General features: G+C 39.1%; 1 protein-coding gene across 1 annotated transcript in view; it reads left to right on the top strand.

Annotated features, from left to right (window-relative positions):
- LOC116512868 (gamma-aminobutyric acid receptor subunit alpha-4-like) overlaps positions 1 to 6,647 on the top strand; it is a 93,557-nt gene extending 86,910 nt beyond the window's left edge. Inside the window, exon 10 of the mRNA XM_032223536.1 lies at positions 6,109 to 6,647. Coding sequence (XP_032079427.1) covers positions 6,109 to 6,647 — 539 coding nt within the window. The remainder of the gene's footprint in view (positions 1 to 6,108) is intronic.
- The last annotated feature ends 12,754 nt before the right edge of the window (positions 6,648 to 19,401 follow it).

The following is a 19,401-nucleotide window of genomic DNA, read 5'->3' as shown; positions in this document are numbered from 1 at the left end:
CAGGGGGCGGGCAGGGAGACGCAAGGACCCCCGAAAGGCAAGGACCCCCAAAAGGCCAGGCAGAGTTGGTGCATGCGCATTGGATAGCTGGTCTTCGCATGTTCATGCGCACCAGAAACTGGAAGAGCAAATGGCCGGCAGGCATGTGTTCACTGGAAACTGGAAGATCATCTGCTTTTGCCGAAAAGATGCATGCGCGCTCTCGTTTCAGCACTTGGTGCCAAAAAGATTTGCCAACACTGCTCTATATCTTCAGGTCACACTCTTTTCTTTGTTCTCCATATAGTTCTATTTGCTTTGAAGTGCAATTGCCAATGCTACTATTCTAAAAGTAGTTACATTTGAGATTTATCTAAAGGAGTATATCATAGTTGTATTTTTGTTTCCTCGTGATCTCAGCATGTAATCCAGAGGTGGCTTTCTGCCAGTTCGCCCCGGATCGGGAGAACCAGTAGTGGTGGTGGGAGGTTCCGCCCACCTGCCCGGAGGATTCTGCACATGTGCAGAAGCATCACACAAGTGCACAAGTTAACCAATAGTAAAATAAATTGAAACCCACCACTGATGTAATCCCCACTTTCATAGGAGCCTTCCACAGAACAACAATATAAGTTATTGCGAGCAAGTTATATAATAACATTTATATAAATATAAATGTTAAAAATAGTTCTAGCATCAACATTTTAAAAAAAACCAACATAATATGTATATTCATTGTTTTAGACTTGCTTAAGATGATTAGGATTTGTCTTTTTAATGCTAATTTAAACTCTGCAGTTTGGAGAGTTTGTTTCTGAATTTTTTGTGTTATGTTTTCTTAATTATTTTGAACTAATTTTACCTGATCAACAAACCCATAGCTAAATCTGAGAATTGGTAACCTGCATTTAAATCAGATACTTACCTGTCTTACTATGGTTATCAATGTAGGTAATATTGTCCATTGTTCAGTTCCTAAGATGACTGATCATTCCATAACAATATTTGATTTGTTGTAATTTTCTTTATTTTTGCTGGATGTTTTAATCTAACATGTGCCATAAGTTATTTCACCGTTCACACTCTGGAGATTAGTGGAGAACAAGATTTGTTTCAGGAGTGGGTTGCCGTAGGTTTTAGCACCGGTTCGCAAACCACATGTGCGTGTGTGCACTGTTCAATGTAAATTGTTCTTCGCAAATGCGCAGAAACATTTACAGTGAACTGCACATACGCAGTCACTAAAAACCATAATGGCGGTGGTGAGGGAACAAATCACCTCTGATTTGTTTCCCTCTGAAAACAACAGGCCTATTCTAGTTTTTGCTATTTATATATTACTTGGAATTATGTCCTCCATCAAATACAGTTATCTCAGACAGCAACATATTACTTTTCAGAACCATATTCCTTACTGCATACAATCTAACATTGGTTGATTGATTGATTGATTGATTTAGTTTATTTGTATGCCGCCCTTCTCCGCGAGGGACTCAGGGCGGCGAACAACTCAAGGGGGGAAAGGGGACATAAAACACAATACAAGTAGTTAAAATACACGAAAATCGCACAGCCATACAAGTTGAGAGGGGAGGGGAACTCATCAACCCCAGGCCTGCCGGCACAGCCAGGTTTTGACAGCTTTCCGGAAGACCTGGAGAGAGGTGAGGGTCCGGATCTCTGCGGGGAGTTCATTCCAAAGGGCCAGAGCTGCTACAGAGAAGGCCCTCCTCCGGGTGGTAGCCAGATGGCATTGGCTGGTGGACGGAACCCGGAGGAGGCCGACCCTGTGTGATCTAACGGGTCTTTGGGAGGTAATTGGCAGCAGGTGGTCTCTTAAGGTTGCAAATCATACAAAACTAAACAGATATATACGCCAAATATGCACACCAAAAATATGTCTAATATCACTATAACCAATCCTTATAATAACCAATAAAACATTAATAATAGTATAGATTCTATTTCATAAAAAGTCATAACCAATCCATAAATATATGAACAATGAAGAGGACATGACACATCCTCATGTTCCACTGATCTAATACCGTATATTGCTCCAATTGTATTTAGCAAATTTCAACTCAGTATTTACATAAAATATTCCATGATTCAAATCTATTTAGTTTAAGATACATTTTCTCTTAACCAACAAAGATAGAACAAGATTCAACCTACCGACCCAATAGGTTTTACACTTAACATTTGAAGAACAAAGCACTCTTGGCCTGGTAAAAAGCCACTCAGCACTCCCCAAATGTTGTTCTATGTGTCTTTTTTTTAACCTTTCAAGTAAAATTCTGCTCAACACCTGCCCAACACCTAAACATATCTGCATTTTTTTTCATTCAATTTTTTTTCTTTTTCCATTGCCCATGATAACCATACTAGTTTTCTTCCAATCAGCAGATTTCAAATGTACATTAAACACAACCAATCCATAAGCCATCCACATCCTTATTTTTAACATTTTCCCAGTTACATCATGTTAACCATTTTCCAATGTTCTTTTACTTTACTTTAATCATCCCTTGCTCTCTTTGATTATATTCTTCACAGCTCTTTTTCTCCATATGCAAGTTACAGAACATCTTTCATCCTCATATTTTGTAGCAGTTATACTGCAGTTATATTTTTTAAATTCAGTCTCTTCACTTCATTTCCCCAAGCAGCTCTTCTGATAGTTCCCATGAACTGTTCCCATGAACTGTACGTGCTCCTCTTTTCAATCTTTTCCAAGTACAGTATCTTTTAATGTCATTTTATACATGACATGCTTGCCTTTCCTTCCTATTTTCTCTCCTGTTTCTTTTCTTGCTTTCATTTCACACTAATTTTTTTCCAATACCACCTCTTGACACTACCAAAATTATTTGTCTTACATTCAGAACCTCTCATCACCTCTGCATCATCCACTATTTGTTTTAATCAATCAAATCAACTATGCTTTTAGATTCTTTCCTTTAGTATATGGAGACAGGGATACTGTATTTTTCGAACTATAAGACACACCAGAGAATAAGACGCACCAAGATTTTGAAGAGGTAAATTTTTTAAAAAAGGTTTTTGCCCTCCCAAACCATCTGTATGCCCCATTTTTTGTGAAAAAAATTCAGAGATTTTGACAGGCCTGCAAACTGCTTCTAGGGCTGGGGAAGGCAAAAATGTGACACGTGGAGGCTTGGGGACATGAAAAACAGGCCCATTTTTTGTAAAAACAGACCTGTTTTTCGCAAAAACAGGGTATGCAGAGGGTAGGGAAGGCCTGTATAGTGCTCCTGGGAGCTATGGCCCATTTTTTGCAAAAATTTGGGAACTTTGTGATTTAGATGTCCAGGTTCATTGCGAAATGAACTTTAATCTGTACAAGAGTGTGTTTTTAATATTTAATTTTAATATTCTAATTGTTGTTGCCTGACTCCTATTGTAGCCCTGTCCTTGGAGCTGGGTAGGGAATTTTAGGTTCCTTTGTCTCTCTGCTTTTAATCTGGTCAATTCCAGCCTTCATTGGAGCTGTAGCTGAAGGCATTTTGTTTATTAATCAAATAGTTTGTCTTGGTGAAGGTGATGAAAGAAATGTCCTTCTGGGTTTGGCTCCAAGTGAGGGAAAAGACACTGGAGACATGGAGGCTGCTTGGAAAGATGGTTTATTGGTGGACAGGACCACATGAGCCCTGAACAGAAAAGGTGATCACATGCTTCAATGTTGGTGGAGAAGAAGAGAAAGAAGGACTGAGACGCTGAGTCCCTGGTTTTATCCTCTCTCTGGCCTTTGATCTTGAGCTTGTATTCTGATTGGTTGTCAGACTCCCATGGGGCTATGCAGGGACAACTCTCTAGGCTGCGTTTTGAATCCAGGTTTGGTTGAGTTCTCAGATGCCATGTGGTCAGTTGAGTAAAGGGCCAATATTATCATGCCTTAATCCCATCCCCCTGGAGCTGAAGTGGAGAAGTCTTTATTATGTAAAGTGGACTAGCTTGGCCTTCTTAATGGCCCATTGACAAAGTAGGGATGGGCAGGAAGCTACAGGCATCTATTCTGTCTTTTAAAACATGTTTCTTTCTTTTCAGATCCAGAGAAATATTCTGCCTTTTCAATATTTCCTAGGATATTTCATTTTTCTGGGAGAGGGCTGGGTGATAACTTCCTACAAAGGGAAATTAAATATCCATTCACAGGGGCTGGCCATTTGAGTGGAGTGCTCCGGTCTCCTGAATGGATTCAAAGTATTTCATTCATAAACTTAGCCTCCAGAGAGACTTGCTTGGAGCACTTTCCGGTGGTGAAGAGATGTTTTGCTTCAGGGAAGCCTTTTCTCTTACCGGAGGGGGGGTATTTCTTTGCTTATATGGGGGCTTTCTTATATTAAAAGGTGGTGGGGATTCTCCCTACACAATATGAGAACTCTTTGATGCTTTGTAAACTCTTTGCAGACCGTGGCTGTTGCTGTAAGAGGCAACTGAATAAACATCAGAAAAATCCTACTAGAACTGCTTAACTTTATCTTTGATCAGAGTCACTTTAATTGATTGCAGGTTTCTACTGACTACTATTTAACATTAGTCTGAATGTGTTTGGTTAATTCTGAACATAGCCACATCCCTACTTTTAAGGGGGAATGCACATTTGTGCAACTATGTTAGTGTGTGTATGTGTGTGTATGAATTCTATAGGTTATATGTTATATTAAAGACGGACAAAATTCTAAAGTGATTTATCTTACTCTGGTTTTTGCTGTTAAAAGTTTGCAACAGTTGCATGTAAAGTTTGTATATCCACTGTAATTGTTGCTTGATGTGTGTAGATTTTGTATTTTTAATTATATATCTCTGTTTGTGATAAGGTGACTTACATACTTCTTAGAAATAAATGAATTGTCATAATAAAATAGGCCTGGGAAACAACAAGACAGCATTTTTTGCCCTTATGTAGTAAAATGAAGAGATTTAGTGATAACCAATAGAAAAATAGGAAACGGGTCCCTTGTCAGTCAATAGGAGTCCTGATTTACCACCAGCTTATCAGGTACTTAGGAACCAAGGTAAACAACAGCCAATGACTTAGTAGCTTGTAATCAACACCCCAATCAACAAATAAAAAGCCACACACAACCAGGCACCACATAAATACTATGCATAGAATAGCCCAAAGCACACATTCTGGTAGACAGAAGTTCCCTGAGGATCAGTGTTGGGTTTCAAAAATTGTTCGAACCTACTCTGTGGGTGTGGCCTCTTTTGTGGGAGTGGCTTGCCGCCCATGTGACCGGATATGAAGATGCCGACGACACTTGCCAAAACCACCTTAAATTACCTCACACACAGCACTGGCATGCGTAAGAATATGATGTATACTTGTTTTTTAAAAGGCATCTTTGGTTTGCGTTAAAACAACTTCAACACACACAATGTTCTGATTGCACCACAAACGCATTAGTCATCCTTACCTTTCACAGAGGCACTGAGTTTTATAAATATGAGCATGATAGTGTAGAATAATCATATGCAAGGACCAGTGGTGGGTTTCAAAATTTTTTGGAATCTCTTCTGTAGGTGTGGCCTGGTTTCCGGGTCCACTGGTGGAACCTCTTCTAACCAGTTCGGTAGATTTGATGAACCGGTTCTACCGAATAGGTGCGAATTGGTAGGAACCCACCTCTGCTGAGGATGTACTCCAGCACAAGTCTGAAAGCTCGGAAGACGAAACCTCTGGTCCTGGAGACTGATCAGATTGGATCTGATAAGCAACAGATTTACATTGAACAGCTAAATGCCTTTTTTTTTCTAAGTTATCAAAATTATGCCCTTTTTGCTATTAAAGAATATTGTCAGATATAATGGATACTGCCTAGGAAACAGACAAGAGAAGCAGGAGTCCCCAAGGGCAGTCAAAGGAAGAAATTTAGGAAGGGCCTGCCTTAATTGATCAGATGGTTAAAAGTGATGGTAGAAAGTGTATAGTTTCTATTCATGTAGCCTTATGATAAATTACTATTAGCTCAGCTAGTTGTGCTTCCTAGTTGTTTACCCAGGAGAGCTGGGGAGGGGGGGGAGGGAATAATAGTTGTTATTTTGTGGCTTCTGTGTGAATATTGATTTTCAAAATCACTGATGATGTTCTTTTAATACTGCAGTGTACAGACTCAAATTCAAATGTGAGGAAAAGAACAAACACCGTAGTACAACCAGATTTGGAGACTGCCAAAAGAATTGACCCAGGAAACAATTCATTGCCTTCTTCTACATTAACTCAGGGGCCCTTGGACATTACGCCCCGATCGCCTTCAGCTTCAAGTCCAAACCCATTCAGCCGAATTAATATATCAGAAACACTGGCTTCTGCAAGAGCAACTCCTTCAGCTCCTCCATCCACCCCAGTTTTAACAGGTTACATTGCCCAACAGGGCACCATGGAATCCCCGTCCATTCATCATTTACTTGGATCTAGACTGGAGGAGATTCAGACTACCACAAATGCTTTGGGAGTGCCCACAAAATCCCCATGCCTCAGTTCTCCTCCTGCTCCATCAGCCTTCAGCTCTGGCACCAGTAAGATAGACAAATATGCACGCATTTTGTTTCCTGTCACTTTTGGAGCATTTAACATGGTCTACTGGGTGGTTTATCTTTCCAAGGACACCATGGAAAAAACTAAGACTCTAATGTAGTCCTGCTGCTTTGTAGTATCTTCTCTCTCCCTCTCCTCACAGTTTATTCTGAACATGTATGGATGCAGAGTTTCTTCTTTTAAAAGTATTTTGTTTTTTTTTTAAAAAAAATGGAGTCTCAACGCTGATTTTGTAAACAAAACTTCTGGGCTCATTTTCTCATAGTGAAGGGCAGGTATTCTTAGATTATTTTAACTCAGCAAAAGTTGGGGAGGCCATAAATAGTGTCTTCCAGGCTCTCTACAAAGGGCATTTTGTATGAACAAACTACATTGGGCCATGGAGAAGAACAGAGATGGGCTATTAAAGTCAGATTTGTGAGAAATGCTCTGCTTTTTTCTAAATTTGTATACTGATAAGTAGATATCTATATTTTCATTACTTAATTTTGCCACTCCAGTGTGAGTTGTGGTACCTGTCACTTGGATGCTCATCCAGATCTTTGTTACTACAGATCTTCCTTTAACAAATATATTAGTAGCACAATCTCATACCTAACTGTTCAAAAGCAAGCCTTCCTTAGGGTCAATGAGTTTATTTCCCAGTAAGTAAGCAGAGTATTGTGTCAGAATGATGACTAATTATGTGCTGTCAAGTCGTTTTTGATTCCTAGCAACCATATAGATTTTCTCCATGAATTGTGTCAAAGAAGATGCAAAAGAATCTTAGGTGATTGTATAAGCACAAAGATTATGAATGTAATTATAAACCTAATATATGGGGATATTTTGGGAAAGGAGAGAATGATATCTACTTGTCCAGGGCTGATGATATGAAAGAATATGGTAGATGTGTTTTATTAAATTGTTTTATCTACTAATATATGGGTTATTATGCCCATGAACAGGTTTTTTTTTAAAGAGGTGGAAAGCTATGCAAACCATTGTTTGTTAATAGATGCTGAATATGATTAAGGTTAAGTATTTGGAGAACATCTGCTAAATATGAGATGTAAAAATGCTTAACTAGGGTGAAACTAAATCTTGTCGTATTGAAGGGAATCACCTGGAAACTTTACTAAGTAGATAGGACTTGCATTACTACATTAAGAACTTTTTAAGTGTATAAGCAGCCAGCCAATGGAACAAAACACTCCATGATATAATGAGTTCTCCTATCTTAAACCAGAAGCTGGATACTCATCTGCCAGAGAAACTGTAACGGATCTGGCAGATCTGAGCAATGGCTTGGAGTAGATGATCTATAATGTATGTTCCAATTCTATGATTCATGTCCTTTATATAGGCTTTGAAATATTTGCATTACACTTCCACAGCCCAATGCTCCTCAGATCACAGAATCAAAGAATAAGAGTTGAAAGCTAGTTTGGGAACATCTTTTCCAGCCCTTGTTGTATTTTCACAATTTCCAGTCTATAGACAAGAGGTTGTACGGAAGTTGAAAACTGGAGGACTCAGGCTGGAGAGGACCAAATGAAAGTAATGTACTTAGACTTCCTTCTGTTTTTAGTTTGCAATTGCCAACATAACAGATGCTTCTCTTGCTTGCCATGCATACCTTCCTATGTTTCTATTGTGGTTTAGCCTGAATATAAAAATGGTGAGATCCCTGTTGCAAACTAAGTAGGCTTAGGTACATTTTAATGTAGAATCAGTTGATACATTAACCATCGTTGTGTTGGATTTGCTTCTTGTAGTTCTTTATCAAGACATACTGCAAACAACATTTTCTACAGAAACATTACTGCGGTAATCTATGCAGATTATTGGTCAGGCAGTAATCTAGATCTGGGACTAAATCATTGTGATAAACACAAATGAGAAGGTGGTAAAAGCTCCATTGTTTCCAGGCGTTAAAATATCTTGGACTCTTTCTGCCCATTTCTAACCTATCAATCAAATGGTGGATAATCAATAGGCCTCTGCCAAATGACATCTGCACAGATTGTCTCTGTATCACTATTTGTCACCACCAAGTGGGAAATTTAAAAAAAAAATCAAAACCTAAAAAGAACTGCAGAAATATGTTCCTACTCCCCCTCACAATAGAAATTCATAAATCTATTCCAGACATCTGACCTCCTTACATCACAACCATGTTTGCTGCATCTTTCTTTCTTTCTTTCTTTCTTTCTTTCTTTCTTTCTTTCTTTCTTTCTTTCTTTCTCTTTCTTTCTTTTTTCTTTTTTTTCTTTTTTTCTTTCTTTCTTTCTTTCTTTCTTTTCTTCCTTTCTTTCTTTCTTCCTTCTTTCCTTCCTTCCGTCCAGAGGTGGGTTCCTACCAGTTTGCACCTATTCGGTAGAACCGGTTCATCAAATCTACCGAACCGGTTAGAAGAGGTTCCACCAGTGGACCCAGGAAGCAGGCCACACCTACAGAAGAGGTTTCAAAAAATTTTGAAACCCACCACTGCTTCCGTCCTTCCTTCCTCCCTCTCTCTCTCTCCCCCCCTCTCTCAAACAGAGACAGAGAGACAGAAAATTCAAGGTAGCCCCCAGTCATCAACAATTTGTCCACCCCATATGGAGAACAGGGCTTATTTAGTAATATGAGGAAAGCTACTCCTGTATTTCCTCCAAAATAAGACCCACCCTGAAAATAAGCCCTGTCCTGATTTTTTGGGGTGGGCCTAATATAAGCCCTATTCCACAAATTAACCCAGGGGTTGGGTGTGGCCAGCACAAGAGGCAGTGAGTATGCAGGGGGCTCTAGTGTCTGGCAGTAGTTGCAGCCTGCCAGCTCCTTGGCACAGTGCAGATAAGTCTGAGTGCAGAGGCAGAGGTAGGGGAGGAGAGAAGAGACAATCCAGACATACACAGCTGCCTGGCTCAAAGGAGGCTTGTGTGGCAACACCGGCAGCAGGCAGAGGCAGAGTCACAGGGGGAGGTAGGTGATCCATTTGGGCACCTGCTCCGACGTGGCCATGAGCAAGCCAAGAGACAGTGGGATGGAGCTAATTTCTCCATTTCAAATCACCCCATTTGCAAACAAATGAAGCTTTCAGTCTCTGCCATTTTTTCGTCCAGGCGAAAAGTGCATCTGCCCTGGGATGCCCCGTAAGCTGTTGTGGCCGTGGGCAAGGAGATGGGAGGGAGTGGATGGCTGAGCAGGCAGCCGCAAAATAAGACATCCTCCAAAAAGAGACCTAATGGGTCTTGGTCCCCCCCCCAAAAAAAAATAAAACCTGATCTTATTTTGGGGAAAACACTGTACAGTGAAGCCAGGGAATCTCTTCAAGGACATTATAAAAATACACTCAAACATTTTAGATCAAAATGTGAGTAATTCTAAAGAAATGCTTTTGGACTAGTCCTGTTGCTGGACTCCTGCAAACAGTCAGCATTTTTTTAACTTTACTTTAAAAAGGGAAGGATTGGAAAACATCCGTGCCATGTTTGATTTGCAGGAAAAATGTTATTTCTCCTGTTTCCATTTGCTGTATCTTTTCTGTCCTTAATGTTTCTCATGCCTTGGGCTAGGAGTGCCCTCAGAATATGGTTAAATCAAGATGGCATCTGCAATGGTGTGATCAGAGCTCTATCTGGTTTTGATATGTGTTCCATGCCTGACGCATATAAAACCAGACTGGAACATTGTTCACACATCACCTCTAATTATACCTTTGCAGATCTCATCTGGAGTTTTATGGAAATACATTGTGCATATTCCTGCTATGGACTTAATGTTTCATTAACTGATTGTCATTGAATGTTGTATTTCTTGTTTCTTCATATTCTGCCAAAAAATATGGACTTAATCACAGTTTAATTCCAATAAAACATGAAAAGGAAAAGATTGGTAGATATTTTTCCATGCAAACAAAAAGTGCCTATGACTAGTGTCTATCATATTACTAAAACTGGCATCAAAAGGCAGGTGTCCACATATTGCATGACTATTATGCATAGATGAACTCATAGATCTATACATCTCCTTTTCAAAGAGTTTTCCAGTTCATAATTCAATTTTCATACACAAAGAGTATGAAAGAGTATGTGCATACATGTTTGCTTACATATGTCAACGAAAACACATCCATGCTATTTATATTTTCCACTGAGGATTCAAGAAACTCTAAAAACAAACAAAAAGGATTTTTACCATACTTTAAAAAGAGAGGTGGATCTGTTGGATAGTAATATTAATTAATTACTATAAACAAATAATAAAATAAAACAAAGCCAGTGCAGTTTAACTAAACAATTACTTCTTCCAGTACCAGTTAATTTTGACAAGGAAGAAAATGATTCTTATGTTAAGCCCTTGGCCTAGGTACTTTTCAAAATGTATGAAAGATAGATACAGAAAATACCTCCTTGAAATTATTGACATAAAGATATCAAGAGCATATCTTAATGCTCTATAAAATTGATATATTTTATAATTATAATTGAAACCATGATATCAGTTAATATTTTTGTAGAAATTGGCTGATCTCCGAAACAATCAGCAAAGATGGAAAAATGTAATAAGCCATTTTCATTTCTTTTTTTTTAACAGTAATTCCCAAGTGGCCTTGATACATTTATGGTCCAGATGGACTTTAAAGCTTGGCAGCTGTGACCACTATTTCCCATACTGATGAAAGGAATAAAAGTTACCAACACAGTAAATAGATGCAGATTGCCAATCTTTTATCTCCCTTGCATAGCAGAAAGGCAGAAAGAAAATACCAGAATTTTGCAACTACAGATTAGATAGATAGATAGATAGATAGATAGATAGATAGATAGATAGATAGATAGATAGATAGATAAATAGACAGACATATAGAGATAGATAGATAAATAGATAGAGAGAGATAGAGGTATCTATCTATCTATCTATCTATCTATCTATCTATCTATCTATCTATCTATCTATCTATCTATATCTTTCTCTCTAACTCTCTATATCTATGTACCGTATATACTCGAGTATAGGCCGACCCGAATATAAGCCGAGGCACCTAATTTTACCACAAAAAACTGGAAAAGTTATTGACTCGAGTATAAGCCTAGGGTGGGAAATGCAGCAGCTACCGGTAAATTTCAAAAATAAAAATAGATACCAATAATGTTTTTGAATATTTATTTCAAAGAAAAACAGTAAACTAGCGGTGTATTCAATGAAATACTTCACTCACCTCATGATGCTGATGTCCCGCTGTGATGATGATGTCCCGTGCAGCCGCGGGAGCGATGTCCCGCCTCCTATGACACACGGCATAGTGATTCCTATCATTGGATCACTGTACCAGAGGAGGTGGGACATCGCTATGTGGCTGCTTGCCATAACAAGGAGGAGGTGGGACATCGTTGCAGAGCGGCAGGAGGGGGAGGAAGGGGAATCGTAAGACAGCCCTGCATTACATTAGAACGTGAGGAGGGGGGATGGTGCGGTGCGCGCTGCGCGGCAAACTGACACAGAGGGAGGGGAAACTCACAGGGGCACCGGGCCATTCACGACCGTCACCCAGCGGCATGGCCCCGCCCCTTTTTCTCCTCCATTTCGGGCAAATTTTTCACTGACTCGAGTATAAGCCGAGGCGGCTTTTTTCAGCCCAAAAAGTGGGCTGAAAAACTAGGCTTATACTCGAGTATATACAGTATGTGTATCTATATCTACACACACACACACACACACACACACACCTTTCTCCATAATACCTTGGATGATGCATGTGACCAGGCTTGCATAATGGATAGCCAGTCAGTGGGTATTAGTGTATAATTGTTATAATAATTGGTTACTGTATAGCAGAGGTTCACAACTGGTTTGGGATGGAGCACATCTTTGAAATATTGAAAGCATGAATCTGCAATATGGTGGATTCAGCCAATTAGAAAATGAGCTTTCATTAGAAGCAAATTGGTATAATGGCTCTTTGTTATGTTCTAATATTCAGGATATTTTCTAACCACTAGCCAAATCTTTAATTTTTAGCTGGCTAAATCTGACTAGGTGTTGTGATGTATATGCCTATGTGCATCAGAGGTGGGTTCCTACCGGTTCGCACCAGTTCAGTAGAACCGGTTCGTCAAATCTACTGAACCGGTTAGAAGAGGTTCCACCAGTGGACCCGGAAAGCAGGCCACACCTACAGAAGAGGTTCCAAAACTTTTTGAAACCCACCACTGATGTGCCTTTACGTATAGATATAGAGGTGACATGATAGTAGTGTTCCAATAGCTGAGGCACTGTCACAAAGAAGAAAGGCTCACTTTATTTCCCAAAGCACCAGAAGGCAAGACAAGAAACAATGGATGGAAACTAATCAAAGAGAGAAGCAACCTAGAACTAAGGAGAAATTTTCTAACAGTGAGAACAAATAACTAATGGAATGGCTTACATTCAAAAGTTGTAGGTCTCCATCACTGGAGGTTTTAAAGAAGAGACTGGACATCCACTTGTCTGGAATGATATAGGGTCTCCTGCTTGAGCAGGCAGTTGGATTAGAAGACCTTCAAAGTCCCTTCCAAATCTGTTATTCTTGTATCTGATTCTAACGTATTCTCATTTATAGACAAACACATGATTACAAGTTTCTAATGCCATTTCCCCCTTCTCCTCTGAACAATTGCAAAGTCTTGTGAACACTCAATCAGAATAGAGCTGGAAGGAACATTGGAGGTCTTCTAGTAATTAGCATAGCCTTTATTGTCATTGTACATCATGTACAATGACAAGAGCCGAGGTGGCGCAGTGGTTAAATGCAGCACTGCAGGCTACTTCAGCTGACTGCAGTTCTGCAGTTCGGCTGTTCAAATCTCACCGGCTCAGGGTTGACTCAGCCTTCCATCCTTCCGAGGTGGGTAAAATGAGGACCCGGATTGTTGTTGGGGGCAATATGCTGACTCTGTAAACCGCTTAGAGAGGGCTAAAAGCCCTATGAAGCGGTATATAAGTCTAACTGCTATTGTTAATGCTATTGCTATGTATACAATGAAATTGGTTTTAGCCTCACTGGTGAAATCCATGACAAAAAATACAAACAACATAAATAGTATAGAGAATAATCCCTATGCAAGTAATTGGGGGGGGGGCAAGCCAACCCTCTGCTCAAGCAAGAGACCCTATACCATTTCAGATAGGTAAGTTGTCCAGTCTTTTTGTAAAAACCTCCAATGATGAAGCCCCTACAGCTTCTAAAGGCAAGCTGTTCCACTGGTTAATTGTCCTCCCTATTAGGAAGTTTCTCCTTATTTCCAGATTGTTTCTCTCCTTGATTAGTTTCCATTCATTGTTTCTTTTCTTGGCTTCTGGTGTTTTGGAAAATAAGTTGAGCCTCTCTTCTTTGTGGCAGCCCACAAGTGGTGGAATACTGCTATCATTCACTCCTAGTCCTTTTCTCTAGACTAGCTCTACCCAATTCCTGCCACATGTTTTTGTCTCCAGGCCCTTATACATCTTTGTTGCTCTTCTTTGCACTTTTTCCAAAATCTCAGCATCTTTTTTTGTAATGAAGTAACCAAACTTTGATGCAATATTCCAAGTATGGCCTTACTAAGGCTTTATAAAGCGGTACTAATACTTCATGGGATTTTTATTCTCTGTTTATACAACCAGGGATTGTATTAGCTTTTTTTGGTGGCGGCTGCACACTGCTGACTCATGTTTAAGTGATCATCTACTAGGAATTCCAGGTCCCTCTCAAAGTTACTGTTTTTGAGCCAGGTTTTGCCTAATCTTTACTTGCACCTTTGGTCTTTCCTGCCTAGGTATAAAACCTTGCTTTCCTCCACATTACATTTCATGGTGTTGGATAGGGCCAGCAGGTTCTGACACATTCTGGAGAACCGGTAGCAGAAATTTTGAGTAATTCGGAGAACTGGAAAATACCACCTCTGGCTGGCCCCAGAGTGGAGTGGGAATGGGGATTTTGTAGTATCCTTCCCCTGGAGTGGGGAGGGAATGGAGATTTTGCAGTATCCTTCCCCTGGAGTGGAGTGGGAATGGAGATTTTGCAGTATCCTTCCCCTGCCATACCCACCAAGCGACGCCAACAGAACCAGTAGTAAAAAAAAATGAATTTCACCACTAGATAGGGCCCATTGTTCAAGTCTGTCAAGATCCTTTTGGATCATGAGCTTGTCTTCTGAGGTGTTGGATACTCCTGCCAGCTTAGTGTCATCTGCAAATTTGATGAGTTCCCCTTCTATTCCCTCTTCCAAGTCATTTATGAAGATATTGAAGAGTACTGGCCCTAAGGCAGAACCTTGTGGTACCCCACTCTTACTTCCCTCTATGTAGACATAGTACCATTAAGGACTATTCATTGAGTACAGTTTGTCAGCCAGTTACAAATCCATCTGGTGGTGATGCTGTTTATCCCACATTTTTCTAGTTTACCAAGAAGAAGATTGTAGTCTACTTTCTTGAATGCCTTGCTCAACTCAAAGTATGCTATGTCCAAAGAACTACGCTGATCTTCTAATTTAGTCACTTTATCAAAGAATGAAGTAAGATTGGTTTGGCATGATCTTTTTTTAACAAACCTATGCTGGCTACTAGTTATAACTTTATTTGTTTCTAGATGTTCACAGATCTGTATTTTGACTACCTTTTCCATTATCTTCCCAGTCTGTAGTTTCCTGGGTCTGTTTTGTTGCCCTTTTTTGAAGATGGGAATCACGTCTGCTCCTTTCTAATCTTCTGGTAGTTCCCTAGTGTTGCAAGATTTTTTTTTAAAGAAATCATACAATGGTTCTGAGATAACATCTGTCAGTAGGGCATGTCAAATTTTTCAGCTTTCAATTTCTAAACATTAGGGGGTGCTCAAACATTGTGGCATGCCTTGGAAATTGTAAAGATATTTTGGTTAATATAATATAATTTAGATGTGATTGGTAAATAACTACATAAACATCATAATTTTTTAACATTTTGTTTGTTTCATTTCACAGGTTCAACTGACTTTTTCTTTTTGTTAAATGTTATTTTGTGTGAGAGTATTAATACTGCTGGCCTTGTTTCCTGTGAGTGTGATAACTGATCTGTAATGGCTTCTAAAAAAAGAACAAGACTGGGAACATTCATTCATATGAGCAACCTAATTGGGACTGGCAAAGACTTGTTGCTGTCTGAACTCCAAGACTGTGAGACATTCTCAGATATGGCCTACTGTTAAGAGGACAAAGTAGTGATGATGCTAGAAACTTCCCAGAAGACAGTCTTGGAACAGCTATATATCCAAAAGTGCTTGAAAAGTGGAAATAAGCAAACAATTATTTTGTGATCCTGTTGTAAATTCACAAGTGACAATCTTGAACAAGATCCAAGAGAGCTAGGAACAAGCCCAAAACATATCTCTTAGTAGAGAAAAACTAGATGTCAAAGAGACTTTCACTATGAAATGTGACAAATTGTTTGACATCCTCAACTGTAAGTTTCAATTTGTTCTACGTGCTGAATATGGCTGCCTTGCTGGCTGCAGAAAAGAAGCTCACATTAACTGTACCTGCCCTAAGGAGTCGAAGATACCATTGAAGGAACTTGCTTTTGTTAAAGGTCAGAGAGACAAGATTGGTTTTTTGGATCACACCAGATTGGCTTGCCAGATGTTTCTGTGCAGAAACAACTAGGCAAAAGTGGCAAAATGCTGAGAGACAAAGGCTCACTAAATATAAGCAGAGAAGTATTCCAGACATTTTGATACTGACCAATGAAGTAATTATCTCTTATGATGGACAGATTATGAAGATGAAGAGAAATGTGATGGAAGTTATAAAGAGGCCTTAGACCAAACACACGTGCCCTCTACTTCAAACGAAAAGACAAAATAGATTAGAAATAACAAATGCAGAGCATAAGATATGGTATTGATCTATGCACCACTGTTGCCATTACCACAGCCACCATCATAAATGCTGGTTTGATTACCAAAGAAGACAAGAGACTTGTAGTTGAGCACAATAAAATTAAAAGAGCCCAGGAAAAAATTATGAAGTCTCTAGATCCAAAATTTGATGAGCTCTGTAATAAGGGAAAAATAAGATATCTTTATCATTTCGCTCCAGAGAAAGGCTCAAAAACAGGAAAACCTGCTCAAGTGATTGCAGATAATCTGGTGTATTTCATGAAGAAGAAAGGTGTTGACAAAAGCTTGAAGGCCACTGGAGAAGATTCTACAAATGTTAATACTGGCTGTTAAGGTGGTGCCATGCACTGGGTAGAAGTCAAACTTGACCAGAGTTGATCTGGTTGGTGTGTACACTCCACATGAATGATTTACCAATCACAAAATTGGATTGGAAGACCTTTTCTAACCACAAATGGGCAGGTAAAATTGGCAACATGCTAGACATTGTAACACAATTTGACATTGATCCTTCATTCACCAGAGTTTCAATTGGTGATCCCCGCATTGCACTGAGCAACAGACTTATGATCAGACATGGATTTACTATACCAAGTAAAATGTTGTGTGATTGGAAAAATAACAGCAGATTTGAATTCTTGGTGTAAAAGCACATATTTTTAGAACCCCTCACTGAAAAAAATTGCAAAAATTAATTTTTACTCCATTAAATGACATACCCTAATCTGTCAGCTCCTTCAGAACTCTGGGATGTTATCCATTAGGTCCTGGTGATTTATATTCATCAAGGTCAGACAGGTGTTCTCTTACCATTTTCTTGTTATTTTAATGTTTATTTCTAGTCTTGCTTTTACACTTACGTTTTTGGGTAGGTTGGGCTATAGTTTCTTTTTGCATGAAGACTGATACAAAGAATGAGTTAAGTAGCTCTGCTTTCTTTCTCTTACCTGTTACTGCCACCGTCACTCTTTAGTGAATCAAAAGCTTCCTTGACTTTTTTCTTGTTATTTATATGTTGAAAGAAACTTTTTTATCTTTGACTTTTGTTGCAAGTCTTTGTTCATTCTGAGCTTTTGCTTTTCTGGCTTCATCTTTGAAGATTCAGGCTATCTGCTGATAGTCTGTTATGCATCCCACTTTCCATTGTACTTATCCTTTTTGTCTTTCAGTTTGTCAGAGAGATCTTTGAGCAATCATGCTGGTTTCTTCTTGGATTTCTTGTCTTTCTTTTTCAGTGGTATTGTGTTGGACTGGACTTTTATGATCATGTATTTCAGTGATTCCCACGTTCTTAAGTTGTTTTTCCTTTTAGCATTTTTATCCATGAGATTTTGCTTAGGGTCTCTCTGAGTTTGTTAAAATCAGTTCTTTAATAGTTTAGGATACTGGTTGGATTATATTCTATTGCTTGTGTTTGCATTATATTGAATTCCAATATGATGTCACCCTCAGCCAAAATTCCGGCAACAACTCCTTCTATCACTTCTCTATTAGTAAGAATTATATCCAGTACAGCATTTCCTCTAAGTCCCTGCCAAATCTGGTTTAGACTGTAAAAGGTTGATGAAATAAAAATGTTGTGTTTTGTTCCTTTCTGAAGTTTCTGGAGAGCCTTGTTTTCCTCCCAACAGCTTCAGTGGACTTAAGTGCAGTTCACTTTACTCAGAGAGAGAAGTTTATAAAATCTCCATGAAACCAGATGCTATACTCTTAAGCAATCTAATCCTATTTGGGTTGAATTCTTTTAAAAGAATTCTTCTTGTATATCAAACATTTTAAGACTGAAATTAATAAATTCAGCATTTCAGTACTTTTTAGGATCATAAGTGGCTTCCAAAAACTGAGATTTTCTTTCAGCATTTGTTGTTCATCTTTAAAATAGTTGTTTTTAACTTCGCTTCTGGAGTGAGCTTCACAAATAGCAATCATTCTATAAACAATGAAAATCTGTCATTATCAGAGAGTTAAAAAGGTGTTATTAAAAGGGCAGAATATTTCCCCCCTAAACGGGAAGCAGAAACTCATCCCCCCCACCTTGACAATGGACCATTAAGGCCTGAGCCAGCCTATTTTACATAACAAAGATCTACCCCATTTCATTGCACCACCCACCATGTTTTAAACAAACTAGCACAAAACCTACAAAACTAGCTATAACTTCTGATAGCAACCAACCAGGATACTCTTTGTGTCCCCTGGGACATTCAAAGCCTATGAGAGGACATAAAACCCAGGGACTCTCAGCATCTCTCCTCTTTTCAGCCAGGAGCTCCAAGGCATGTAATCCTGTCCACCATTAAACCATCTTTCCAAACAGCCTCCATGTTTCCAGTGTCTTTTTCCCCACTTGGAACTGAACCCAGATGGACATTTCTTCCAACACCAGTTTATACGGTTTGTTTATAGGGTTTGTTTTAAAGTTGCATTGAGGAGAAGCAGACATTTATGGGTTGCTGAGAGGGGTTACTAAACTGGGTTCTTTCCATTCATGTATTAGAGTAACTCATAAATTAGTTGGCTGGGAATGCAACAATGATTCCTTTGAGTCTTATTATGTGAGAATTTAAGAAAAGGAAACATTGGAAACATTTGACTTTACTTTCATTTCCTGAAGCCGAGGAACTCATTACTGCCCCAGTTAGCATTAAAATCTGCTTGTTTACTTCCCTGTTTTGACTTAAATCTAGGATTTAATGGATGATGACAAAGAAATTAATGTTGCAGGTATTAATTTCCTTTGTTGTTCTTCCTGACTTTGGAAATGCAACAAATCCCTGAAGAGTTGTTTAGCCAGAAGCCATTGAGGGTGAAGAGTGATAAAGAACACACACACACACACACACAGACAGACAGACAGACAGACAGACACACACAACCACTTTTTACCCTTTCAGTGTTTTATAGTAACTATAACCCAACTCACATAACCTTTGCTCAGATAGCCAAACATATTAATGAATTTCCTGATGATACACTTGTGATATTCATTTCTTGG

The sequence above is a fragment of the Thamnophis elegans genome, chromosome 9 (genome assembly GCF_009769535.1).
Source record: "Thamnophis elegans isolate rThaEle1 chromosome 9, rThaEle1.pri, whole genome shotgun sequence".
NCBI classification, from domain to species: domain Eukaryota; kingdom Metazoa; phylum Chordata; class Lepidosauria; order Squamata; family Colubridae; genus Thamnophis; species Thamnophis elegans.
This window is presented reverse-complemented; position numbering and strand designations above follow the sequence as displayed.